This window comes from Zonotrichia leucophrys, chromosome 6 (genome assembly GCF_028769735.1).
Source record: "Zonotrichia leucophrys gambelii isolate GWCS_2022_RI chromosome 6, RI_Zleu_2.0, whole genome shotgun sequence".
Lineage (NCBI taxonomy): Eukaryota > Metazoa > Chordata > Aves > Passeriformes > Passerellidae > Zonotrichia > Zonotrichia leucophrys.
Window position 1 is genome coordinate 17,647,618 of NC_088176.1, and position 24,457 is coordinate 17,672,074.

Below are 24,457 nucleotides of genomic sequence, written 5' to 3' on the forward strand. Positions count from 1 at the left end.
GCACCCATTACATTATCATGAAATGTTCATGGATGCATCAGAAGAAAGATGATAAATGAAGATCTTACTGTTGAATTGTTGATGGCAACAGAGCAGAGGCTCTCCTCGTGGGCAGGAAGCTGGTTTATGAACGTCAGCTGGTTCAGGTCCCAGATGATGCACGTTCTGTCATCAGAGCCACTCACAAAGATGCTGTAGGCTACAGATGCAGCAAGGCAGGTCACTGCCTGAGTGTGTCCATACAAAGCCTGGTGGGGAAAAACCAACCAATAAACCACAGCAGACGGTGGGTGATTTATTAGGGAATACCTCGTTTGCTTAGTAAGAACAAGCAACCGAGTCATTCTTTGGAGAACTGAAGGGGAATGAGGGGGAAATACAAAAGGATATTACAGAGAAGCATCCTTGTCCTCAACTCATAGCTGAAGAAAGCTGAGGGCCCAAGAGATTATTATATGACTTGCCCAAATTACACAGTGATTCAGGTCCCCTGGCCTATTCTTCAGACTCTAAGACAGTGCTTTGTGCTCAGCAAGAAAAAAAAAGAAAAAAATCACTTCAGTCCATGCAGTTTTAACTAATATTTATGCTTGGAAATTTCTCAATATTTAAAAAACTTTTTCAAATACAATTTATCAAGATGCAACTCAGTAACCTTCTGAGTCCTATTTTTATGTGTATCTGAATGTGTATTTATGTGTATTTTTATGTGTATCTGAACAAGTACTAATACATTTCTAATATTGGTTAAGAGGAGAAACAGCATTTATGGAGAATTCTTTCTTCATTCCTACATTCTTTAAGCCATGTAGGAATGCCTTTCTCTTTCATCATTACACAATATTCTATTGTTGTTGTTGTGGTTTTATAGGGAGACATAAGGAGTGCCCAGTTAAACTTAGTTTTATTTAACCAGTTTCTTTAAAAAAGAAACATGCTTTAGGCAATTTAACAGCACAGAGAGAAGGCATGGATTGAAGCATGCTGCTAACAATTGTTTTATGCAGTGTTCTCAAGATCTGCACACAATTACAGTATCAGCTTCAACCCAGCAGTCTCAATACACATTAATGAAAAAAGTTTCATGCTTTTGACTCCCTACATATTTTCATTATCGCTCTGCAAAGATTGACAGATTTTTCCTTAATGGGAAATCTCCTGGAGCATATTTGCATAAAGATCTCGAGGGCAATCTCCACGGTATTTTAACAAATATCAAAAGACAAAAAAGAGGGATGCAAGGATCACTGCAAGGATGTTTAGTCCATGAAAACTTAAATCAAGTTTGACCATTCTAGTTAACTGTCTGACAAGGACATAGACACACTGCAGATAAGCTCCACACCTTCCTGAGAGGTCTGTGAGGCAGAGAGCACACCTTGCTCGAGTGTTTTGTTCAGCCCAGAAATTCTGGCGACTGGATTGCACAGATCCCTCTGCTAGTAAATTGCATGGATCAATACTGAGGCTATTATGCTCAATCTTTAGTGTTCCACAAAACTGTGCAAGCAGATCCCACTAGAGAGGAAAAAGCTACTTTTTCTGCAGAAATACAGTTTCTGTACTTTACTACATTCCAAACCAGAATGTGTCAGTCCCATGAGACAGCTGGTAAGTGAATAGCATCCACTTTATAGCACATAAGCTGTTCTTAAGCAAAGCTCACTCTCTCAGGAAATTTTTTTGTTCAGCAGAAAAAGCAGCCACCATGAAACAGTGAATTACAGGAAAGCAGAAAGTAATTCACTGGAAGACATTTAGAACCATAGTTCAAGTTTACATCCAGTCCAGACAGTCATAAAAAGGAAAAAAAACCTTCGCTGGCAAAGTAAAGGAAAAAATACAAAATTTGTAATTGCATGATCTCATACCACTTTGTGGATTTTGGGTAATACCAAATTAATCACAGTGGAACACATCAGCAAAGCTGATTTTGGATTGTTAAAGAGAAAGACATTATGATGCAGATAAAAGACAGCATCTTGGATTGCCTGAAACTCAGACTGACCCCCAAACTGTTTAGATGCTGATGAAAATTATTGCTTACGATTTTCTCTGATGCTATTTCTTCCATTTCTATATTCATTCTTCCTTTGGAATAATAACCAGCTGAATTAAAAGGTCATTAGATCTTGTCTCATATTTCTGTCTTCTACAGCATTTAACATCATAAACCTCAGAAGAGAGGCTGCTCTAAAACAGTTTCCTCCGCTAATTTCAACACAAATTACAACAGGAATTTCTGGTAAATGAAGATCTAAATACTTCTCTGGCATTCCAGCAGACAAAGAAATTTTCACTTCATTTAATGATAAATAAAATATGTTTTGGCTTAAGGTAGGAAGAACATTGAAATATCTGAATACCTCTCCAGAACAAACAAACAGAAGAAGCTTCTAACACTTGGAGACCTTGGTGATCAATGAACCCTTTGTCTTCCTAAAAGTAGCAGAGTTTTTTAATCAAGAGTATCTTCATTTCTTTTGGGAAAAACGGCCCCATGCTACCTTCCAGACGTGATAGTGGCATACTCTTGTTCTACTTGTAAAGCTGAGAACTCATCATAGCTGAACCACACAAACGTTGCATGAGAATTCAATTTTGTAAATGAAATAGCATGCATACAGGTGGTTGGTGACTATAGATGAGCTCTAAATCAACAACCACTTCAAGGTTTTGGATAATGAGGTCAAAACCTATATTCTTATTGGATGCATACCTCTCACACAGAGTGACAGATACATCTTTTATGTTCTGAATCCAGTCTGAGAAAAAAGAATCAAGAACTTTGCCTGGCTGAGGCTTCATCTCCACCAGCTAAGTTTGCAAGATATTTTAGAGATCCTGTCTATTGCTGCAGCAGCCCAGAACAAATTATAAGCATCTCTAGGTGATACTTGTTTCTGAAAATAACCCAAGGGCTGCACTTTAAGAGAGGAAAATATGCCTTATCTTCATTATTTCTTTTATCATGATGAACTTTGAAAATGCTACTAAAGGGAAAAAATCCACCAAGTGGCACTCATGGCTATGAGCTGTTGGTACAAGGCATATTATCAGCTCCTGCCCTGATACAGGCTCTCACATGTCACATGCTTACTACTGCCTTTCTCCTGCCTTCTTATTCAACAAAGGTGGTTCTTCTGACAAACATCTGAGAGATAAAAACCTTATTTTCTGGGTTTCATCAGGTTTCCATAGCAGAGTTTTACCTGTTTCAGGTTTAGACATTTCACTTTGTCCTTGACCAGGGAGAACTCCCAGACACACACAACTGAGCTTGTTCCAGATGTGATGATGGTAGTTGCTGAAGGACACACTGCACAGAGGCACTTTCCCCAGTCTGCCATGCACTCAAATGTAGTCACATTCTGTTCAAGAAAGCATCTTTAAGTCAAATTCTCATTGGGTGATACTATGCACTTATTATTACCAAATGACAGATTCAATTTTCAAAAGGGACCCTCCATATTTTAAACATAAGAAAGAAAAGCTCATCATAACCAGTCTTTATGTGAGGCCAGCTGTGAACATGTGGACCTGCATGCAGCCTCTTGCAGGGACCAAACAGGAATGCTGAACAAAGCTCAGTATCTCATGTCTTGGGAGATCTGGGTCCTGATTTCTTTCACAACTTCAGCAAAGCTCATTCTGCCAACCATATTGTAACAGAAGGCAAACATTCCACGTAGATTAAAAAGAAGTCTCAGGCTGTGATGGCCGCTGCCAACAGGGTTACTGCCAGGCCCTCAAACCCTCCCTTATTTGGATTGAAAAGCCAAAAGACAAAGCACTAAATTCCATTCTGTGCTCTGTTAGCAGCACCCAAATCAGTCTAAAGCCGAGTCAGGTCTATTACACACTGCTACAATCACAGCACAAGCGTCCTCCTGCACATTCTGCATTAGCTCTGCCCCACACAGCTGGGACAACACTCTGATGCCGATGATTCTGGTGGAGTTGGATGGCACAGACAGAACAAACCTTTACCTGCTTACAACAAGGACTAAAGTTTTTTATAAGCTCATGTCCCCTGGCACTGCTGACCTAAAGAAATTCAAGTTGGACTCTCAACTATTACTCACTATGCTCAGCATCACCCTGAATTTTGAAGGGACAAACTGAATAATTGATGCCTGCAGCAACACTATGAACTGCTAAGCACTGATTTTATTAGACAGGGAGCAGAAATTAAAATATATCTCATGGCTTTTTCATTTCCATAGACTTGGGGTATGTCTGTAAAAACATAATGAATGCCACTTGCACAAATATCCAAGTCAGTATCTTGCCGAATTACATATTATGCTATTCTGGTAACTGAGCTAACTCAGAATTCTTTGCATAGCATTGTCCCAAATACATCCAAAAATCAGTGTATTTATGGCAGAAGAAGAAACTAGATCTGTCAAGTGCCCTAACAAGCAGTGTGATGATATAGACCATTTATTTTTAACAGCAAAGAATTAAGAGTATTAACTTCATTATTTTGAATGAATGCACTGGGCTATGCTAGAGCCTGAGGGGAACTGACAGATGGTTCTGCCTTAATTCCAGCAGAAATTTCTGCACAATGAAATTTCTAATCAGTGACCAGGAGACCTTGTGTTGTCCTTACGACCCATGGACAACACAGTCACTAGATGGAAAACTTGAGATAATTTAGAGGCAAATGCCATGTTTTTGAGCAGTTTAAAATAATTTTACACTATCTTGGATATCCAACTTGAGATTCTTCAAGAAGGTTGACAGTGTACTGTACAGCATCCTCTGAAATCAGCTCTCCAATAGCCTCTGAAATGGGTGCCCAAACCAGTCAAAGACCACAACACATAACTCATTTCTTGAATTCTTAGAGTTTTTCTTATTTACCTTCTCAGATCCATAGGTGCCAAAGCAGCAGGTGAAGTCCTCAAATCCCCAGCAGAATGTTTTACTCCAAAGAGGAGGAATCAAAATTTTATTTTTTTCGACAGCCAGAATGCCTTTCTCTGTATGAACAATGTGCCCAATAGCTCCCTTGGGATAGTCTGGCAAGACAGAGAAAATATTTAATTCTTTTGGGTTTAGAGCACTTATGTTTTCTCCTTGCACAGCTTGGGTGGTGAGGCTGGCAAGTCTCACATCTGGGCTTAGTGCTGTGGCCAGGCCCACAGACAGAAATCCACTCTGAAACTGAGATTCCACACAAAACAGTGGGAACACTCCTCTCCAGTGGACAGCATAAATGCATGTGGAGAGGGTGACTTAAAAGAAAAATTGTTCCAAACCCTACAATAGAAGTTTGAAGACGTTTTCAGTGCCCATTCCTAATACAAGCATACAAAAATCACAGTTGGCAGAAGGGATCTTGATTGAACCAGCTCGTACAAAGCTGTGTGACTACTTCGTGATCTTGAAAACCCAGATTCATCCTTTCCAAAAAATGTGTACTTAGTAGCTCAGAAAATGGAACACAGCCACTGAGGTACCTTTTATGGTAACTGGTGAGAGCTTCAGATTTTGCAGACTGCTCACAAGAGGAGGAAGAATTCCACTTGAGTGAAGGAACAGCCCAGACTCTCTTGCTGCTGGACCTTTCCCTTGAGCATTCCTAGATGGATGTGGCTTCGTGAAGAGCTAGAACAAATGAATGTCATTGAAAAAGAAATCTCTATTTGCAAGACCATGCAAGAGAAACACCTGTTTAAATCCTTAATCACAGAGTCCAGGACCACCATACATAAACCTCTTAATTAAAATAAAACCTTACACATACTGCTTTTTCATCAGACTACATCCCTCCACCCCTCAGAGAGACAGAAAGTTAATCCCAACAACTGGATGAGAAAGAAAACACAGGTGAGACTTTGAGCTGAGGTTTAATTGACTATACCCATCCCTAGACTAGTGATAACTTGTGTGGCTGTACTGAAGGAGCAGAACCCAGAGCTGATGCTGCAGCTGTTGGGGATACAACAGGAGCAGCATGGTTGAGAAGTGGGGGTGAATACTGAGGTAGTCACCAGCCTGGAAAAGCCTACAGCTCATCTTTCAGCAGATTTACATCAGATGGTGCTTCTCATTTAAGTTACTATTACTGGTTTGCAGTAAAAACACTGTAAGATCAAGATAGATTATGTTCTCTACTCTCATGATAAAGTGGTACCTGCTTTGGTATCTGTCCAAAGTTGCTGATAAACCCCAGGATAGTGCCCTTAATCAGAGGATCTTTAATGTTGTTGAGGTCTGTCTTGTCTCCATAGAAGTAAGGGTGATAGGTGTTAACTGCCTCCACTGCAGCTGAGCCATGCTGCTTGTGGCCAAAAATCAGATCGATCCAGCGATGAATGTGGGCACTGACATAGTCACTTTCCAGTGCCTGGAACCAAAACAAAATTACTGAGTTCACCAGACGGTATCCATTACAAATGCATTACTGCTTCCCAGTCCTTGCTGGAGACAAATTCTCTGCAAGTCAATCATCATACTTCTCCACTACCACCATTGTCAGCACATTCTCATAAAACACTAAAAGAGAGTGAACGGGACCCCCACAGGAAACAGAAGGAGAAGGTGCCACTTTTGACTTAACAGACACAAGAAGCAATATCCTCAGAGACAAAGGCAGGTCCCACAAAGCAAAATGAAAGCATTCCACAGATCTTGGCACCCACAGTGATTGGCAAGTGGATTAATAGGACCAGAATGAACAATTACTACTGGACACACCGTAAGAGATGCTACAAGGTAACATATACACCTAAATGTGAGCTTCATAGAAAGCTCAATGCAATCATAGAGGAAAACTTCAGCTTGGAAGACCCAGACAGCAAGTTCATAAGTAGGGGACACGAGTTCAAGCTGAACCTGTGCCCACCACCAGGTTAGCCAGCCTTACTCATGAGGCTTCACTAAATACCACTGCTCCTGCCAACACCTGCCTCACCAAACTTTTGTGTTTTCCCAAACAGCCTTGCCCAGTGATTCAAGCAGCAGTGTCAAGCTTTATTAAAAGCACTTTCCTATCTCCAAATCATTTGACTGAGTAATCCCTGATGTTCAGTGAAAGGTCTTCCAAGCAGACCAGCCCACCCAAAGCACAGCAGAAATAAACAAACTAATGGGATCCAGAACAATGGCTCATTTCACAGATCAGGCAGTTGCCCAGTGCAGCTGGTGTAAATGACCGTGCCCACAGCTATAATGATCACAGGGCAGCTCACAGAGCAAGCACAGTGCACAATCTGTCCCTGAACAGGCTCAGAACTCATTAATAAAAGCAGTTAGTCCATGAATTACAAACTGTAAATTTTGACTGGCATTCCTGCCAAAGCAAAACAGAGCAACTAACAGAGCTGTAACTGTGCAGCCTCGCAGAATTTCACTGAGCACTACGGCAAACCCAGCCAGGGAGGGAGAACTTGTGGTTTAGGGAGGAAGTAAGTACATTTATTTAGTGGACTAGATTCCTAACTTATTAAGCATGAAACAGGAAGCTGTTCAGAGTTTTATGTCAAGAACAATTATTTGCTCTCATATCCCCTCAGAACAGTGTCAACCTCAATCTGTTTTATGCACCAAACTCATTGTGAAGCCTCCCAAAAATGGCCACAATGCCAGTAATTGGTACCTCCAGCCTTGTGGATATCATCAGAGGAGACAGAAACCCTCATGTTTCAGAATTCAAGATCTCTGACTCTTCACTTCAGGGTTAGACAAAATCTTCCAGGCAGGTTAATTAAGATTTCTTGCACTCCCCTGTGTAGTACCTAGTATCAGCTATGGTTGAAGAGACAATATTGCACTGACTGTACAGGAAATCTGATCAGGTCTGGCAAATTATTAACACAAGTCTATAAACATGATCTTTCATTTGCTAAGCTGTTCCTATTTGAGATTTAAATTAATTTATCAGCTGTGCCAATGTTATTAAATAGTACAGCCCAGTGGAAGCAGTTCTGTAAGCAAATGGTAGAGAGCACCCAGTATTCACATTAAATGCACTCTGGGGATTTTACTTCCAACTAAATCCAGATTGTTCCCGCAGGCTGAATGCTACCAGCATGTGGAACACCCAACTGGAGTGCAGTTTTTCCTTCATTTCATCCAAAACAAATCTAGTTCACACAATCTGAGATCATTCTACAGTGACACCAAAAACACACTATGCAGTGATGACTGTAGTTTGATTTCCAAACTGCACCATTACTCTAAAGCACAAGGCAAAAGCAGATTTCTCCATTGTATCCAATGGCCTTTGGAGTGTTCATCATTACACAAGCAGTATAGAGCTCAGCAGCTTATACTGCAAACAACACATAGAATAGACAGGATGTCTCCCTGTGTTTCTCTTTAAAAAGCATCAGTGTAAAATTGCAGCATCTTTCAGTCACACATGGCTTTTTTTTCTGCAGCATAGCTGGTAGGGAAGGACAGTGCTGCCTTTCCCTTATTTGGGGAACTGGGAAACAGACATTGAGCACCTTGGAAAGGCCACAAGACAGAGTATAAATTCATCACGGCTGTACACAGCAACAGTCTGTGTGCACTCACACATGCAGCTCACCCTAAGAAATCTGATGAGGTAATGCAGGAGCACTAGAGACACTTGCACCAAGATATTATGCTGCAAAGTCTGAGTTCACTGCAACAATCTTCACACAGAATTGCACTTGCATTCACTTTTATGTAGCAGATGACATCACATGGAAGACTTTCTAACTATTAATAGATAGCAATAATTGCAGTAAGTCTCAGGACCTTAGAGCTATTTGCTTTCAAATTGCCAAGGCTGACTCCATTAAGGGCAGAGAATTACATTAGGTTTCCTCCATCCCAACCCCCCAAAATAAAAAAGAACCTTTAGTTCTGGCATGATTCAGAGATGGAAATAAATAATTTAAATAAACACACAGATTGTTACCAACAACATGGAACTGTATGCATATAAATTCCTGTGCATTATATTATGTTCTCTTACACTTGTGGGTTGAGATATGTACATGTCACAAACCTACACATAATCCACATCTGGTCTGGAAAGTCTGCCTTGATTGAAGGTGAATTGTTAGGCAGAGAAGCAGTCATACAAAGTTCAGAACCAACACAAACTTCAGAAAGGCAGGATGCATTTGGATCCAATGTTTTCATTTGTGACTCTGGCCTTCAGAGCTTCATTTTAAGTGGGACCCAGACAGCAATTTATCACAAATCTTTATATTCACCTACCTGTCTGTGCAGAAAAATGAATTTATGGGGGTCCCCATCTGCCCAAGGAGGAAGCTGCACATCTCCCAGCACTGTTCCATCCTGCATGCAGCCTGCAGGAATTACAAAGGGAGAATCCAAAACAAGAATCAGACACGTTGAAAATAGGGACAACTTTACTAAAACAATGAAGTCAAAGGAAATTGAGGTGGTTTTCCCACATGCAGTTTCAGGTTCATCAAATTTAGTGCCATAGAAGACTGAAGAACCAGTGTTCTGGGATTTCTGATCCAGTGATAAAGCAGTGAGAAGATGTTCTGGTAATTGTCACTAACACAGTAAAAATGTGCATGTCCTCAGCACAAGCCATTTTAGTACAGAATGCAAATGCAGACAAGACAAATGTGTTTGCACAACTTTCTTTTTATACATAATCCTGCAGGCCTTACTGCCAAATATTCTGACCAAAGCAGCCACTGAGAGGGATTTTGTTCTCAAGTCCTTTGCAACCTGATCCCTTTCAGAAGGTGAGCATATGTTCTTAATTCAGAGCACAGTGTTGTGCAACTGGATGAATTCAAATCTAAATTGAGGTTCAGCTCTGGGACCACAAGTTTATGTACAATTTAGCAGTGAACAGATTCGGGTTCTTGGCTTTGCCTATTTTAAAATCTTCCTGTATATTTACTCTCTACTGGCAAGATTCTGGTGCCCTTTGGGTCCCTGCACTCTGGATTTTGATTTCAGCCAGACTTTGTTTCTTGGTCTCCTCTCAGGAGGAAACTACGCTAATTCCTTCTTATCCTTCAACAAACTTCTATTAGATTTTTTTCCCTTATTCTTACATAGAAATATAGAAATATAAACATTACTATCTTTTAGCATGCCTCATTTCACTGATACCTTAAATGTAATAATAGCTAGATTGCAATGGGTTAAATTGCCTTTGCTATCACAAATTCAGGATGATTCTTCAGGTATTTTTCCTCTGCCTTAATCGTTAACCAACCAGTGTCTATTAAAGAAAGCAACTTTGCATTGCAAATGGTGTGAAAGTCCTGTAAAATGAAGTGAGTCAGAACTGCCATGCCTATTTCTGACTAGTCTTTTTTCTGGATTCTCTCTGAGCCTTCATCATGGATGCAGAAAGGTCTAGAGACAGTGTACATTGAGAGGGGACTGTGATGCTGCTTGAGAATAGGGAAAATGTATCAAGTTCATGTAAGTTGTGCAGAACCTTTGAAGATGAGCATAAGGACATTTGGAAACTAATCACCTTGTGATCCCATGCAGAGTGAAAAAAACAAAAACATTTCACCAACACCATTTAGCAATTGACATATCTCCAAAAGAAGAACACATTTTCAATAATTACACAAGTATCATAATACGGCCAAACTTTCAAAAGCAGTCAACTAGATTGGCTATATAAAAATCTACTTTTGTGTGACAAAACATGCAATTCTTTTGCCCAGAAATTAATAGGAACTACTTGCTTCTTTTCTTAGGCTGGAAACTTCTGACATAATTCAGTTTTAGAAGCTTGTATTCTTTTAGTGTTATTTGAATAAAAACTGATCTTGTGGTTAGAAAGACTTATCCTGTCCAGAGACCAACTCTTAACATATGATCTGGATCTCTCCTTTTGGCAGGATGCTGGAAGAACACTTATGTCCCTTCTAGAACTTACCAAGTTCAAAGTGATTTACATTGGTCAGGAACTCTGGCAAGTAAAAGAACTCAGGGGTGAGCTCCCTGACATCACTCATGTTGTCCCTTGATGCTGATTCCCACGTGCTCTTGACACTGTGAAACATCCGGTCTGCAACATCAAAACTCCCACCCTGTGAAATGGAGACAGACAAAACGGCTTCAGTATGAGTATTCTGCTACATTAAAAGCATCTTAGCCAATTTTGCAAGAATCACTGCCCTTTTGGCTCCCCCTGAGTACTTGCACACTTAGGTTTCAACTCCTTTAGATCTGCTCTGCTGAGTCTGGCAACTGCAAGTCAAGAAGTAATTTTTGCCATATCTTTTTTTAGGGAGAAAATATTCTCATGAAACAGTTATCAGAAGACAGTAGTCAATAAACCCCAAGTGCTGAAGCCCCATTCCTTGCTTGTTTTTTGAGATAGACTCACACCAAAACTCAACATATATTCCAGATGGAAAGATCCCTCCCCTCTTTCCCCTAAGGTGAATTCTGGTCAGGCTTCTGGTCCAGCCTCATCTCTAAATGACAGCACAGTTCTGCTTTAGCTCCTCATCCTTCTTCCTTATACCAGTGACAATTGTGAAGCCTTCCCACACCCATTCAAGGGACAGAGTGAAAAAGTGGCTAATCACATGAGCAAGCCTATCTGGAGTTAATCTGATGCACAAGGTCATCTTGCTCTTGATCATTATTAGGCAGGGACCCTTGGAGTCAAATTCAAATTGAAATTAAAACAGAGTAGAAGGAGGACTATAAATAAATCAACAGCTAACAAGTATCTCATTGAAGCATATTAAAGGGCTTTGTATATTTAATCTGCACACAGTGTGCTGTGTCTGGTGGTGATTGATGCTTTTTCATCTTTTTTTGCAGCTTTTATGAGAGCTGGTGGTAATCTCCTGAGAAACAATATGATTTGTAATAAAAAGATTACCTGTATTAAATAAAAATAATATATACATAGGAAATGCTGTTAGCGCGACAAATCTGGTTAAAGATATTACCACCACGAAAAAATGTGATTTTTTCCCTGGCTGTCTAATTCATTTTAGGGAAAAGTAATATCTTTAAAACTTAAGCCTGTATTATTTATAAAGGAAGCAATAACTGATTTTCCCATTTCCTATATTAATAAATTTATTTGCATATATTTATATCAGAATTAATGAGTTTTCTCTCTCTATGAATGCAAAAACTGCACTGAAAGGGAAAAAGAGAATCAAGAATTGCTTTATGCTTTTAGATTGCAAGACAACGAACTCTTATGACTTTTCTACAGCTAGACAGAGTAAGTCTGTTTTCTTTCCTTTCAGTAGAGGCCTTACTGTCATCAAAAATACTGGAAAAAATATACTTTTTAAAACTACAGTCCAGCAGGATATATACAAAACAAGTAGGCAAAATGATCTCTAGAGAAGTCAGAACTCCACAAATTTGTAACACTAAGCATCCATCACCTTGGTGGTGCCCAAGACCCAAAGACCTCAATGTTTCTAAGAGTTGCTTATGAAGGTGCAAAGACTTGCCCAGAGATGCTGAGAAGTTGTTCCCTGCTGGTAGTGACTGCTCAAGGGTCAGTAACACCATGAGGAGTAAAGACCCTGCTCTCTATAAGTACTTTTGAGAGGGAAATGTCAGGAAAAGTCAACCTGATAGCTGAAATGCAAGAGTGGGATAAGAATATAAGGGGATAAAAGAGTTGAATTGATCAAAAGCAAATCTCAGTATTGAGGGCAGGTTCTAGGATGCCTTTCCAATAAAGACACTGAACATGGAAACCTTACTGCTCTTTTGTGGTGCTGAGACCATCTCTGGAAAAGAATTCCAGGAGGTACCAATCAATACCTGTTTGAAAAGCCAATTTTTCCTCTATTCCAGTACAATATGCAAAGCACATGCAAACTTTTATCCAGAGTCAGATTTCAATGCACTTAAAAAAGGTGAAATAAGGTTTCTCCTGTACAGTCCCACTACTGAAAGCAATGCTTCCTCACTTCAATGCTTCTGTGGTCAGGTGCAAATCAACTGTTGGACTTGAGAGACAAAATGTTATGCCAACATCAATTTTCCACAGAGAGTGCACCCAAGTTGTTGCATGTCCTTGTCATGTATTCAGACCATCCATTTGCAGATATAAATGTAGCTTTTTCACTTTTTAAGAATCTGAGACACTTTCAAAGCTCCCAAAGGCAGCAGCACCCTTCCAAGGGTTTAAGTGTGGGAGTTCTCTTTTTGCAACCTGACATTGACTTGATCACGCAGTTCTCAGATCTGCTGTTTGCCTGAAAGCATCTCACAGTTAGCAATTCCTGAGCTACCACAGGACCAGTCACCTGGGGAACATGACAACACTGAGCTCAGTTGAACATGCACCAACATAAAAGCAAAAGAATAAGAACAGAAGGAGTTCAACAGTTTCTTTCAGTGGGTCCACACCCAGAACATTTTTGCGTGTTTGAGATCTCAGTAGCCTTTGAAGATAATTACGCTCACAAAACTGCTGGTTACCTGCTGCTCACACAAACACAGCCACAAAGCATTCACTCAGACTGTGAACTCATTATGCATGAAAAGTGTGCCAGGGAGATCCAACAGCCTTTGTTGTTTACAACAAGAAATAACTGCTCCACAGTCATTCATGACTGCAGCTAACATATGGCTCACAGAGTGTGATGGCAACCATTGCCTCAGGTGGTTCACTAACCCATCAGCTACTGCTGGTAACAGCCAATATCACAGGGCTTATTACTTAATTAACACAGCACTTTATTTGTATTACTTCACTGGAAAAAAACCCAAACCACAACAGCAAAGCAACATGGAAAGCTGCAGGAGACATGGCCATCCTACACTATGCATACAGCACTCTCCAAGTGTGAAATATTCTGGCCAAGCTATCTTCCTGTATTCCTCCACAAGGCTAGGTAGATTTCAGCAAGATATTCTCTACAAATATAACTTGGAGGATTGGTCCTCCTGGTAGACCCTGTTAAAACGCAACAAATTACAGAGAAGACAGTAACAACTCTCTGCTACAGCACAAGTGTATTTGCTTGAGCATTACCAACTGCCTGCTGAAAAGGGCAATCAGGAAATTTGGTGCCCCTGTATGCTGGGCAGGTGGGGAAGGTACACACAACATTCAATTTCCATAAATTCAATTCCATGGTGAAATCAGCTTGGCACTGTATAAATAGTAACAAATTCAGAACAAGATTACACAAAATATCCCTTCTGGAGCACTGGATGTAATCTCATCCTTCTTCTTCAGGAAGTCGATCCCACAATCCCTATAACTTCATACCTACCAGAACCTATATGTCCTCACCTGGCCCAGGAATGTTCTTTATGTCACTACAACAAGCTCCTAGTACTTGCCAGTAGCTGCATGGCTGTACTTGGGCTTAGAAGACCTCATCTTATAGAATATCATGCCAAGTCTCATCTGCCCCAAAGCCAGAAGCTTATGATCAGACAAGCAATAAAACATCTATTTGTTCACGTGCTTCAGCTCTCACAAAGCTAAATGATCCTTCTCCCTTGCATCAGCCATAGTCTGCTTAAGCTTTTTTCCTCTGAATTCAACTTTCATGGCATAAATGTTGCCCCAAGTAAGCCCCAAGTCCACATATGGAGTACATCAATTGTCAGGAGAACAAATCCTCCTTCACTACATAGCCACAGTAACTCACTGCATGGCTCATAACAAGGAGCAGGAGAGAAGTTATGTTGCCCCCTTACCTGAAGAGAACAGAAGGTCTGGGTAAATGGCTCCATTCGCACCAGGTAAGATGCCACTATAATTGCTGATGAATAGTGAGTACAGTAATGGCACTGGGCTGACAGGTCTCCTGGAAATTGCACACAAATCAGATTCCAGTAAAAAACCCCCACCATTTCCAGCCCATAGCATCCAGTTACCACAACACAACTAAACAGGGAACAGGTATTTTAAGCAGATGTGTTCAAAGACCTGTGAGCTTCAGCACCCCTTGCACTGACTACATGCACTGAATGTGCACAGTTACTACTGAACTATGTTCATTTTTTGACTTCCACATTTCATTTTCTGAAGAATAAGGCCTTTAACTTTCAAAAACATCCCATTCTCTAGTAGTGCCACTTGATCTCTAGAGGTCAACAGCCTCAAGATTCTGTTTCCTTTTCTTAAGGTAGCTGTTAACCTGCGTGCAGCAGCCTCCTACATGTAGCTTAGCTAACAAATAAGACCAATGTGTGCAGCTTTGTTTTGTTACAGAAAAACTGTAACAGCACAATTTTTCCAGGGAACATTGCTTTCTGCTGTAGCTTTTTTTTCCTGTCAAAGGGAAGAGAACAGAATGCAGCAGTACAAGGTACATAAGGCAGTACTTGCATTTATTTCAAAGAGACATTTCTCTTTGAATTGTCAGTCAGTTTGTATACAGCAGTGAGAGAGGCTCTCCTCGGAATGGTGTTTCCCTTAGCCACAGATCTGCAAAGTTTTTGGGTGCTCTGACAGGACTCAAGCCTCTGTTGTCTATTAGCCTCCTAAAACACTCACCCTCACTTTTTTCCACTTCATGGAAGCGCTGGATGAACTTTTGTTTCCTCTCCACAGTTTGTGCTCCCATGGGCTTTGTCAGGTCTCGAAATGTATGAGGATCAGTGAGGTTTAGAGTCTGAAAAGAAACACAGCAGAGATGCAGATTTTAAGATCTTAGATATCATAACTATCCCAGCGACACTGGGAGGTGGCAAGGCTGTGTTGGAAGTTTCACTCACGCAAGAAGGTTACAGGTTTACCCTCCTCTGGAACTTCACAAATAAAGGATCTGGCAGGTTCTAAATTACTCTTAAGGCTTTTCTATCCAAAACTATTCCTCTGTGTTCACAGAAACCTGTCCATGCCTATCTGCTGAATTGATGCAGCATGTCCTTAACTAGGTCTGTATTAAACAGATGTTCATCCATGGAACGTGATCCTCAGTCTGTTGAATTGAAGATAAAGTGAATCTTATGGAATCAGTACAGTTCAAACTAACTACTTCAAATTTTAAACCTTTGGTCTAGACCCCTCTGCTTCAATGGCATCATTCACCAACTCTTTGTGCAGTTGTTACCATAGAAAGTAAGGAATTCTGCAGCCAGCACTGACCTCAGAGTGGTAGTCAGCAAGGACCCATGGAAACACAGGATACTGCATGTAATCATTGTAGCTGCGGCCAGCCAGAGTGTTCAGGTACATGAGATAATCAAAGTTGCTGATCTCCCTCTTCTGCAGGGAAGGGAAACAAGCATTAAAATCTCCAGTCTCTGCCCCTAAAAACCCATGCAAAGGCACCCTCAGAGGCCTGTGGCTCCACCAGGACAAGAACTATGTAAAATAGTGAAATCAATCATCCTCTCCCATTCAGATCAACACAATACCTCTTACACAACAGTCCCTTCCACAGAACCTGTCTTCATTCCATCTCTTCTTCAGACAGGCCATTTGCATTTGTCTATAATCACACAGTGCTTTTATGCTGTATTTGCATAACAGAGCATTTTTTCTTGATTTAAAAGTGAGCCAAATGCATGCAGACTGGATATTAGAAAATCCTGGACAACTGCCTATACAGAAAAGGCTGCACAAAGTGCTATATATAAGCAAAAAGATATGGATTTCTTCATTTGCCTTGAGTCACTAAGATCATGGCTACAGAAAAGTAAACATGTCTCCCAGCTCAGCAAAACAGTGCAGTCATTTAGCTGTACAGATGATCGGTGAACAGGCATTCAACTAGGTGGCTCTCTTTGGTCTCAATTTAAAAATGTGCATAAAATCACACTTAATCTGCCAGACAGTAGCACCATATGTTTCATAGCAGGAGGAGCAAAAACTCTGCAATAACCAGATGTAAATACTGTGCTCCTCCTGCCAACAACCTCACCTCCAGCAGTGAGAGAACAGCTTAGACATCGAGGTACACATGTACACACACACACATCTCTGTACAGACATATCTGTGTGGTGGAATTTTTTGCTTATATATGTGCAGCCAAGATTTCGCTTACCTGCCACTTTTGGAGCATTGTCTTTTCCCCTCCTGAGTGTTTCCTGTATGGAACAAACATTTGATTGAAACAGCCTACTTCAGGACAATAAGAGAAAGTCAGTCCATTAACATCTGTGCTTCCTGTGCCCCCTGCTCCCATCACACAGAGAGAACACCAACATCAGAAGGCTGAAGTTTCATCATTGACCAAATAATTCCAAAATCAGAGTGTTGTTGATTAGGTTAGTGCTGTTCTGAGTTAAGCCACACTGCTCAGCCTGTATTCCCAGTCTCATGCCATTGTAGAACTATAGAGTGCTAATGACAGGCACCATTAAGCCTGCCTGATTCTATTCTGAAGCCTTATTCTCAAAAGCTCATGTTTTTCTGAAGCACTCAGAAAACACTGACTTAAAACCAGAACTCTCTCAGTCTCCCTATCAAAGACTTTTGTTGCACAATCCACTTTGAAACCAACGTCATTCTTAAAGAGTAGATTGCCATTTTAATACTTTTTAAAGTAATAAACATGTCATTTCTACATTTTTCCTTCTCAAAATGCAACTTGATATTAAAACTTAAAAAAAAACCAACCCCGATCAACAAAAAGCAGGGGAATTCACTTGAAAATAAGAGTCAAAGGTTCTGAGGAAATAAAAGTTTCATTTCAACTGCACTGAACCAGAACATATGTCATTATCTGAAGACCATGGACTTGTTCTTGTCAACATCTAGAGACCAAACTGAGACAAGTGACAAATGGATTATCATGGTTTAGCCCCAGCTGGTAAATGAGCCCAACACAGCCCCTTAGGCACTGTCCCTGCATAGGGATGAAGGAATTGCAGGAGGAAAAGTGAGAAAACTTGTGGGTTAAGATAGTCTAACAGATAAAGCATAGGACGTGCACGCAAGCAAAACAAAACAAGGAATTCACTCACTACTTCCCGTTGGCAGGCCAGCATTGAGCCATCTCCATGGCTCCATCACATGTAACCATGACTTATGAAAACAAACTTCATCTCTGGGAATGTCCCGGCCACTTACTCCCCCAGGTTCATATGCCCAGTGTGACACAGTTTGCTGTGGAACGTGCCCTTGGCCACTGGGGATCAGCTGTCCTGGCTGCGTTCCCTCCCAACGTTTCACGCACCCCAAGCCTCCCCATGGTCCTGATGGAACACTTTGAGAGACAGAAAAGGCCTTGACTCTGTATAAGCACTGCTCAGCAGTATCTAAAACATCCCTGAATTATCAACACTGCTCCCAGCACAAATCCAAATGTGATTATCTTCTACAACGCAGAAGATTTACTCTATACCAGCCAAAACCAGTACACAGATTGAAGATACTTTTCATCTGTCAAAGTAAACAGGCTTACTGATGTGATACTGGTGGTAAGAGAGGCTCTTCCCTTCAATAGTAAAGCAAATCCTACGGTGCCAGCTCAGAGTCAGGACATTTCACTCCATGAAGTGTAAGGAAATCTGTTCAGCATAGATTATAAAACTACTGCAGGAACAACTAACTGCTACTTGTTACTCCTGTGTTCTGCATTGGACCACACTAGAAATTCACAAAGCAAGGCTTAAAGTAGCTTCAAAGATCTAAATAAAACACCAGAATTCTCTACGATCATTACCATTTTATTGAATTGGCAGTAGTATTTTCTTGTCAACCACCTCTCATGCTTATGAATAATTTTGCTGCTTATTCAATCATGGACCATTTAATAGTGTACATAAAGGAAAAGCACTATGGTTTACAGGTTATTTTATTCCTTGCTTAGAGAAAAAGTGTGTGTCCGAGAGAAGGGCTTTGAATGCATAAACATGAAAGCCAGGAGGAATTCTAGCACATGGTCTACAATTCCTAAGCTTTGCTTAAGTCTCCTGCTAAGCATTTGAAACCTAATAACGATAGGCTATGTTTCTGGAAACCAGTACACACAAAGGTGTAGAGTTCATGTCCAGTACAGAAAAATATAATCTTCACTCTTTGTCCAAAAAAAGACTAGCATATACAATTTACACAGTGTAAATCAGAGGGAATTCTACTGAGTAGTTGTGTTGCACCCCAAGTTTGAGCAACACATGGCTCATGAACGTGGGAACTCCAAAGTACAAAAGCAGTACCATGAACACTTACCCTTTAAAATACAGTCCTCTATGTGCATTTCACAGCGCGTTGCCCCAGTGGCCTTTGTAAGGCCTCCAAGACACATTTGGAACTCAGAGAGGGTATCTTAAAGGGATGTAACAGGATCAGGATTCCTGGCATTACTTGAAGTGTGGTTGGATTAGGCTGTTTGTTACAGAGTGATCAAGTTAGGTTCTTCCCTTTCCACAGGGGCATACTCTCTCACTAAAACCATCCAGGTTTATTTTGGATTTCTGGTTAAGTTAGAGAGCAGGGGAGAGCATTATAAAATGCTTCACATGGGACTAAACTGGGCCAGTCTTGTGTGAATGTTATGCAAATATACATACATTGATTTGTGGGTGCCATGACCCCCTAGTGAAACACTTGTTCTACTTATGACAAGCCTTAAACAGCTAATAGGACCACACAAGGGTCAAAATAATTCTCCCTGCTGACTTTGGGAGCCACTACATAACTCAAAGAGGTTGACAAGTTCACCATGTCATGAAAATAAGCCAGGCTAAATGTAGTCTCTCCCCTGTAAAATCCATCCTTCTGGGTCTCAGAGGATGCTCCCTCTAATTCCCCAGAGATCTGAAATTCTCCACTCTCCTCTGTTGACTCAGGGTCTCAAAACAAGAATTGCATTGCATGCAGCTAAAGCCTATTCCAAACTTCTCCTTGATAATCAAATAACGTTTTTCCGGCCAACACCTCTCTAGTCAGCACAGCAAAAGCTCAGTGTAGATGAAGGTCAGCTACCCAACTGCAGTAAGTGAATTTAAAAATAAATATATAATCAAAGGCTGGTTTGTAAAAGAAACTGAAGTGCTTTATCAAGATAAATAACTACAGTTCCAGAGGGAGTGAAATTATATGAACTCAAGAGAAGTACATACAGATCTAGCTATATTTTAATTTATAAGGTATTTGTAGGATACCAGCCATGGCAGAATGTAAACACGATATGTACTAATGATGATCCACCTTTGGCTACTCTATATGTGATTTATTAATCCCTCTTCCATTAACATCAGACTATGATCTCACCCTTGTGATAGTGAGTGTGCCATTTGCTAGAGACAGGTGGACCTCAACCCATTTGGAGATTCATTGCGGATGAGATAATCTCAAAGGATAAGATTTTGCTCTTACTGAAATTAATGTGAAAATTCCAATAAATTTAATAGATTCTTAGATTTCTGCCTTAATTTTCTTTTTTTTTTCCTTCCATACCTCAGACTACAGTCTAAAAAACTGTGCCAAGGCTCTCCTAAACCAACTTTTCTTTAAAAAACTTTGCAACTACCAAGGATATTGTAAGAAAAATCTCCTTTTTGGTAAGCCACAACTTAGGTTTAAGTCATACTATTAACAGTGGAAAGAAGCCTTGAAAAGAAGTACCAACTTTCCCTTATGAAATAATCGGTCTCTCTCAAACTTAGAAGAGTGCTAGGTTAGATTACTTTACTCTAAAGGTACAGCATCTTCCTTGTTTAACTGTATCAGTCCACCTAGTCCACCTTCTGGTTATGTTTAATCTGTGCTAAAGAATTGAGATATAATTCAAAATAAAAAATAAACATCATATAAGTAGGGCTCCTTGAAGCTGGCTGTCTTGAAAGGGCTGGAAGGGGCCAGAAAGGAATCTCCCTCATGTATGGAATATGTGCATTCACAGTGCTTAAACCAAAGGGATAACATTTCCACTGTGGAGATGCTGCACTCAGGCATACTTCAGGTCATGAAGAAACACATCAAGTAAATCCAGTTAATTTGTTTAGGTAAGCAGAATGCAATCTCCAACCCTGGAATCAGACATCAACATCATCAGCTTCTTTATGCCAATAATATCCTGGTCCTATTACGAGCAAGAGAGGTCTCAATGTTGCATCTCCTGTAAATAATACCCAAACAAACCACTCAGCTTCTTCTCATCTATAGTAGGATTTCTTTCAGATATTATTTTGAAATTATTGTGATCAGTTACTAAAAGGTTGAGCTTGGTAATTTCAGTCATAAGGACAAATTTCAACAAATTCACATGCTCCAGATGGAAGTCATTATATCAAGTGCACTTTTGAAGGGTCACTGGTAGATATGACAGATAGATACAGATGAACAGATAAATTGAAGCTCAATACTCTCAGCTGCAGCATTGAATGAGCCTTCTTTCCTGTGTCCACATCTATCCCATTTGGCACATGGTAGGGATGATATCACAACATTGTGAGTTTGAACACACACAGACAGGTATCTCTCACTCTGTTACAGTCAAGTAAAATGAAATAGTCAAGTGACTAAAATGGACAGTTAAGGCAATGTTAGAAGCTGACTAACAGCATCTAACGAGCTCCAGATGTTTTTTCTTTTGGCATAATTTTAAACACAACATTTCCAGGCAGGGCATGCCATTCAGTCCTTTTCCATCCAGCTCGATCTTGCATTCTGGAACCAACCATTATGCTAATGATCTCCAAGGGCATTGCACTCCTGTTGCTTGGTAACACAAGTTTCATAAGCTGCAGAAGCAACACTGAATAGCAGGACCCTGGGCTTGGGGGAACCCTTTAGCCACTCCTCACCAACATGCTCACACAAGCTTGAAGAGCAGCCATTCTCCATCAAGGAAGTACCATTCCGAATCCACAGGACTGTGCAAAGGAAACTGTCCTGCGTTTCGTGCTCATGGCTTTATTTACAGACTGAAAGACTAATTCATTATTCAAAGAAGAGCGGACAGAGAACACCTGCACAGTACCAGCCCACACTACTGAGAAAAACCGAGCAGCTTGTGACATCTGCACCTCATCCTCTGGGCCTTTTGGGCTACTTAGCTGGTAAGATCATATGCAGGGGTCAGCCTGGCAGGATTGTTAAGATGAAACAATGGTTTTGCTTACTCTTGGTGGGCCTTGGTTTTGCAAGTAACTTTGCACTGGGTGGTAGTATGGTGGCCCTGAAGTCATCTGGAAAATAAGAATATTAAGAAAGGAAACTTTTCTCAAACTACTTACTCATGGTGGAATTTAGTCTAAACCTGACTGCTTAAGACAGTAATTGAATTAATCTCTTCCACAACAGACCACATCCAACAACAAGAAATGGTAACACTTGTGAGCAGGGAGGTGAAACAGTTTGGCTTCATACAAAATCATTTGCTGTACGAATTATGGTTTTAAGCTCCGTATGCAAATATTTCACTGTAGATGATAGTATCACCTATTCCATGGGTGAATTAGCACGTGTCACCTCACAGTCCTTCTGCCACAGAGGTGTGCAGGGAATGCAGAGCTCTGCTGGGCTTGCCAGGCCTGCTCTGCAGCATGCAGAATTCCAAGAGGAAATTTCTCACAGAGTAGATCAAGACAGGCTCAAGATGGTCCTGTGGAAGCACCAGCTCTAGAAGAAAATAACAGGCAGAACCATGGAGAAGCAGGTCCTGAAGCACCAAGCACTGCTACAGGCAGAAAGCCAGTTCTGCTCCAGCCTGGGCTGGGAAAAGAAAAAGAGATGTACAGGGTCCAAATATGCAGTCTTAGGATCAGATCTTCTAAGGGCAGACTGAAGATACAATGGGTCATGACTGACCCCTGTGCAAGAGCATAAATTCAGATTAGGACTAATCCCCAGTCCTTCCTTGCCTCAGAGAGACACTGACAGTCTTAGTACTGATGCTCAGGTCTGTTCTATCCCTGCAGCTCCCAGCAACAGTGAGCACCACAGACAGCATGACATGCTTGACACACATTTTCTATTAATTTGTGTATCAGATCCACCTCTAAACTCTGGGCCTGTTAAACACTCCTAAAGTTCTTGTTTTTTAAAGCCCATCCAGGCCAAAGATTCTAACAAGTGTGGATAGAAAGGGAAAGAGTTTTCTAGTCAAGATCCATTTTAGTGAGACCTTACACAGAAATACAGCACCCTCCACCCGAGGAAATGACTTGCCAACAACTCAGAGGGTGAAGCTAGCAGTGGGGTGCAGGTTTAGAGAAAACAGGTGGAAATTTTATCACCATTTCTTAGATGGTAGGGCAGCACAAGTGCCTCTCCCTCTGCCTTTCCAGGAGATGCACAGAGGCATAATCAACATTTAAACAAGGAGGACTCCTGTGATTCCTGAATTTTTTAATATCAGTGGCTACAGAACTAGAGCCCTCTTACACAGAACCAAAGATAATGAGACATGGCTAAGTAAGCTCCATTATCTCCAGCTACAGCCCTGTAAAACACTGATAATTAGTTTGCAAGCATGCAGAGGCAGGAGAGCTATTCATCCTCTTCAAGTTCTTAAACACACTAAAATGTTTCTGCAGTCCTCTAGTACTAATCCCTATTTTTGGAATTGCAAATCATATTTTTCTAAGTTTGAATTATGGCCCCAACTTTAAACTCAAACTAAGTAGCACTTAGAGTGAGCACTCCTTAGGGACTAGATCAGTGCATCTGAGAGGTTCACAGCTGGATGTAAAAAAAAATCTGGCTGAAGCAGGCTGTGGGAATAAACTCTTTGGAGTCTGCGTATTATGCAGTGCATCATACAAAGAGACCTGTCTTGAGAAAAATCACACTGATCTGTTTGTTTGGACTTCTTTAAAACTTGAAAGGTCCAGGTTCAAACTTTGTAACCGCTTGGAGAGGGCTATTGACAGAGAAATACTCAAACCCAGCAGGCTGAGCTGCAGCGATCGCTCAGCCCTGTACGCCAGGCTCCCTCTAGTGCTGCCAGGCACGCACAGCGCAGAGGGACCCCGGCGCCAGAGCAGGGGCACAGATGAATGATTCCTTGCCTAGATGGCATTTTGTAAAATAGGAAAAGAAAATATTTTGGCTCAATGTTCTCCTTTTGGATTTTAAATGAAAAGTAATGGAAAAAAAATTCAGAACAGAATACAATGTTTTCTGAGATTTAAACATGTTTTTAAAAAGCATTTAAAAATAAATTATAATTTTGAAGTTAGGAAAAAAATTTACATTTTTTCCTTGAGGCCCCCATTCATTTTTTAAAAGCATACTTATTTGACAAGCTTCATTTATCAAAAAACACTCAATGTCTTGGTCGACTCATCCAACACAAAATTCAAACAAAGAAAAAGGCCCAAAGCTCGTCTGGTTCATGTCAATTACAGGAAGCAGAAAGTCTCTTTCCATTCTGCCAGCACTTAAGAAAGCTCCCCTACAGTTCTTTTCCTAAAGCATGGTAGTGACTTGTGCACCAGAAAGGACTCAGGGTGTTCTGTATCAGCAGCAGGGCCCTGACATTCCATATACTCCTCAACTTGATCTTCACGGAATTACCAACAAGAATATTGCATAAAATCCTTAAAATGAGTGAGCTGTGATTAGAAAACTCTGCTGTTTTGATCTCCAGAACTTTCTACTCACTC

The 24,457-nt window shown here is 40.7% G+C and overlaps 1 protein-coding gene across 1 annotated transcript in view; it reads right to left on the bottom strand.

Moving 5' to 3' along the window:
- WDFY4 (WDFY family member 4) overlaps positions 1–24,457 on the bottom strand; it is a 112,772-nt gene that overhangs the window by 7,424 nt on the left and 80,891 nt on the right. Inside the window, exons 48-58 of the mRNA XM_064716301.1 lie at positions 16,945–16,987; positions 16,043–16,162; positions 15,449–15,566; positions 14,647–14,756; positions 10,880–11,033; positions 9,211–9,302; positions 6,149–6,361; positions 5,472–5,619; positions 4,873–5,030; positions 3,213–3,371; positions 69–248 (exon numbers count right to left, since the gene is read on the bottom strand). Coding sequence (XP_064572371.1) covers positions 69–248; positions 3,213–3,371; positions 4,873–5,030; positions 5,472–5,619; positions 6,149–6,361; positions 9,211–9,302; positions 10,880–11,033; positions 14,647–14,756; positions 15,449–15,566; positions 16,043–16,162; positions 16,945–16,987 — 1,495 coding nt within the window. The remainder of the gene's footprint in view (positions 1–68; positions 249–3,212; positions 3,372–4,872; positions 5,031–5,471; positions 5,620–6,148; positions 6,362–9,210; positions 9,303–10,879; positions 11,034–14,646; positions 14,757–15,448; positions 15,567–16,042; positions 16,163–16,944; positions 16,988–24,457) is intronic.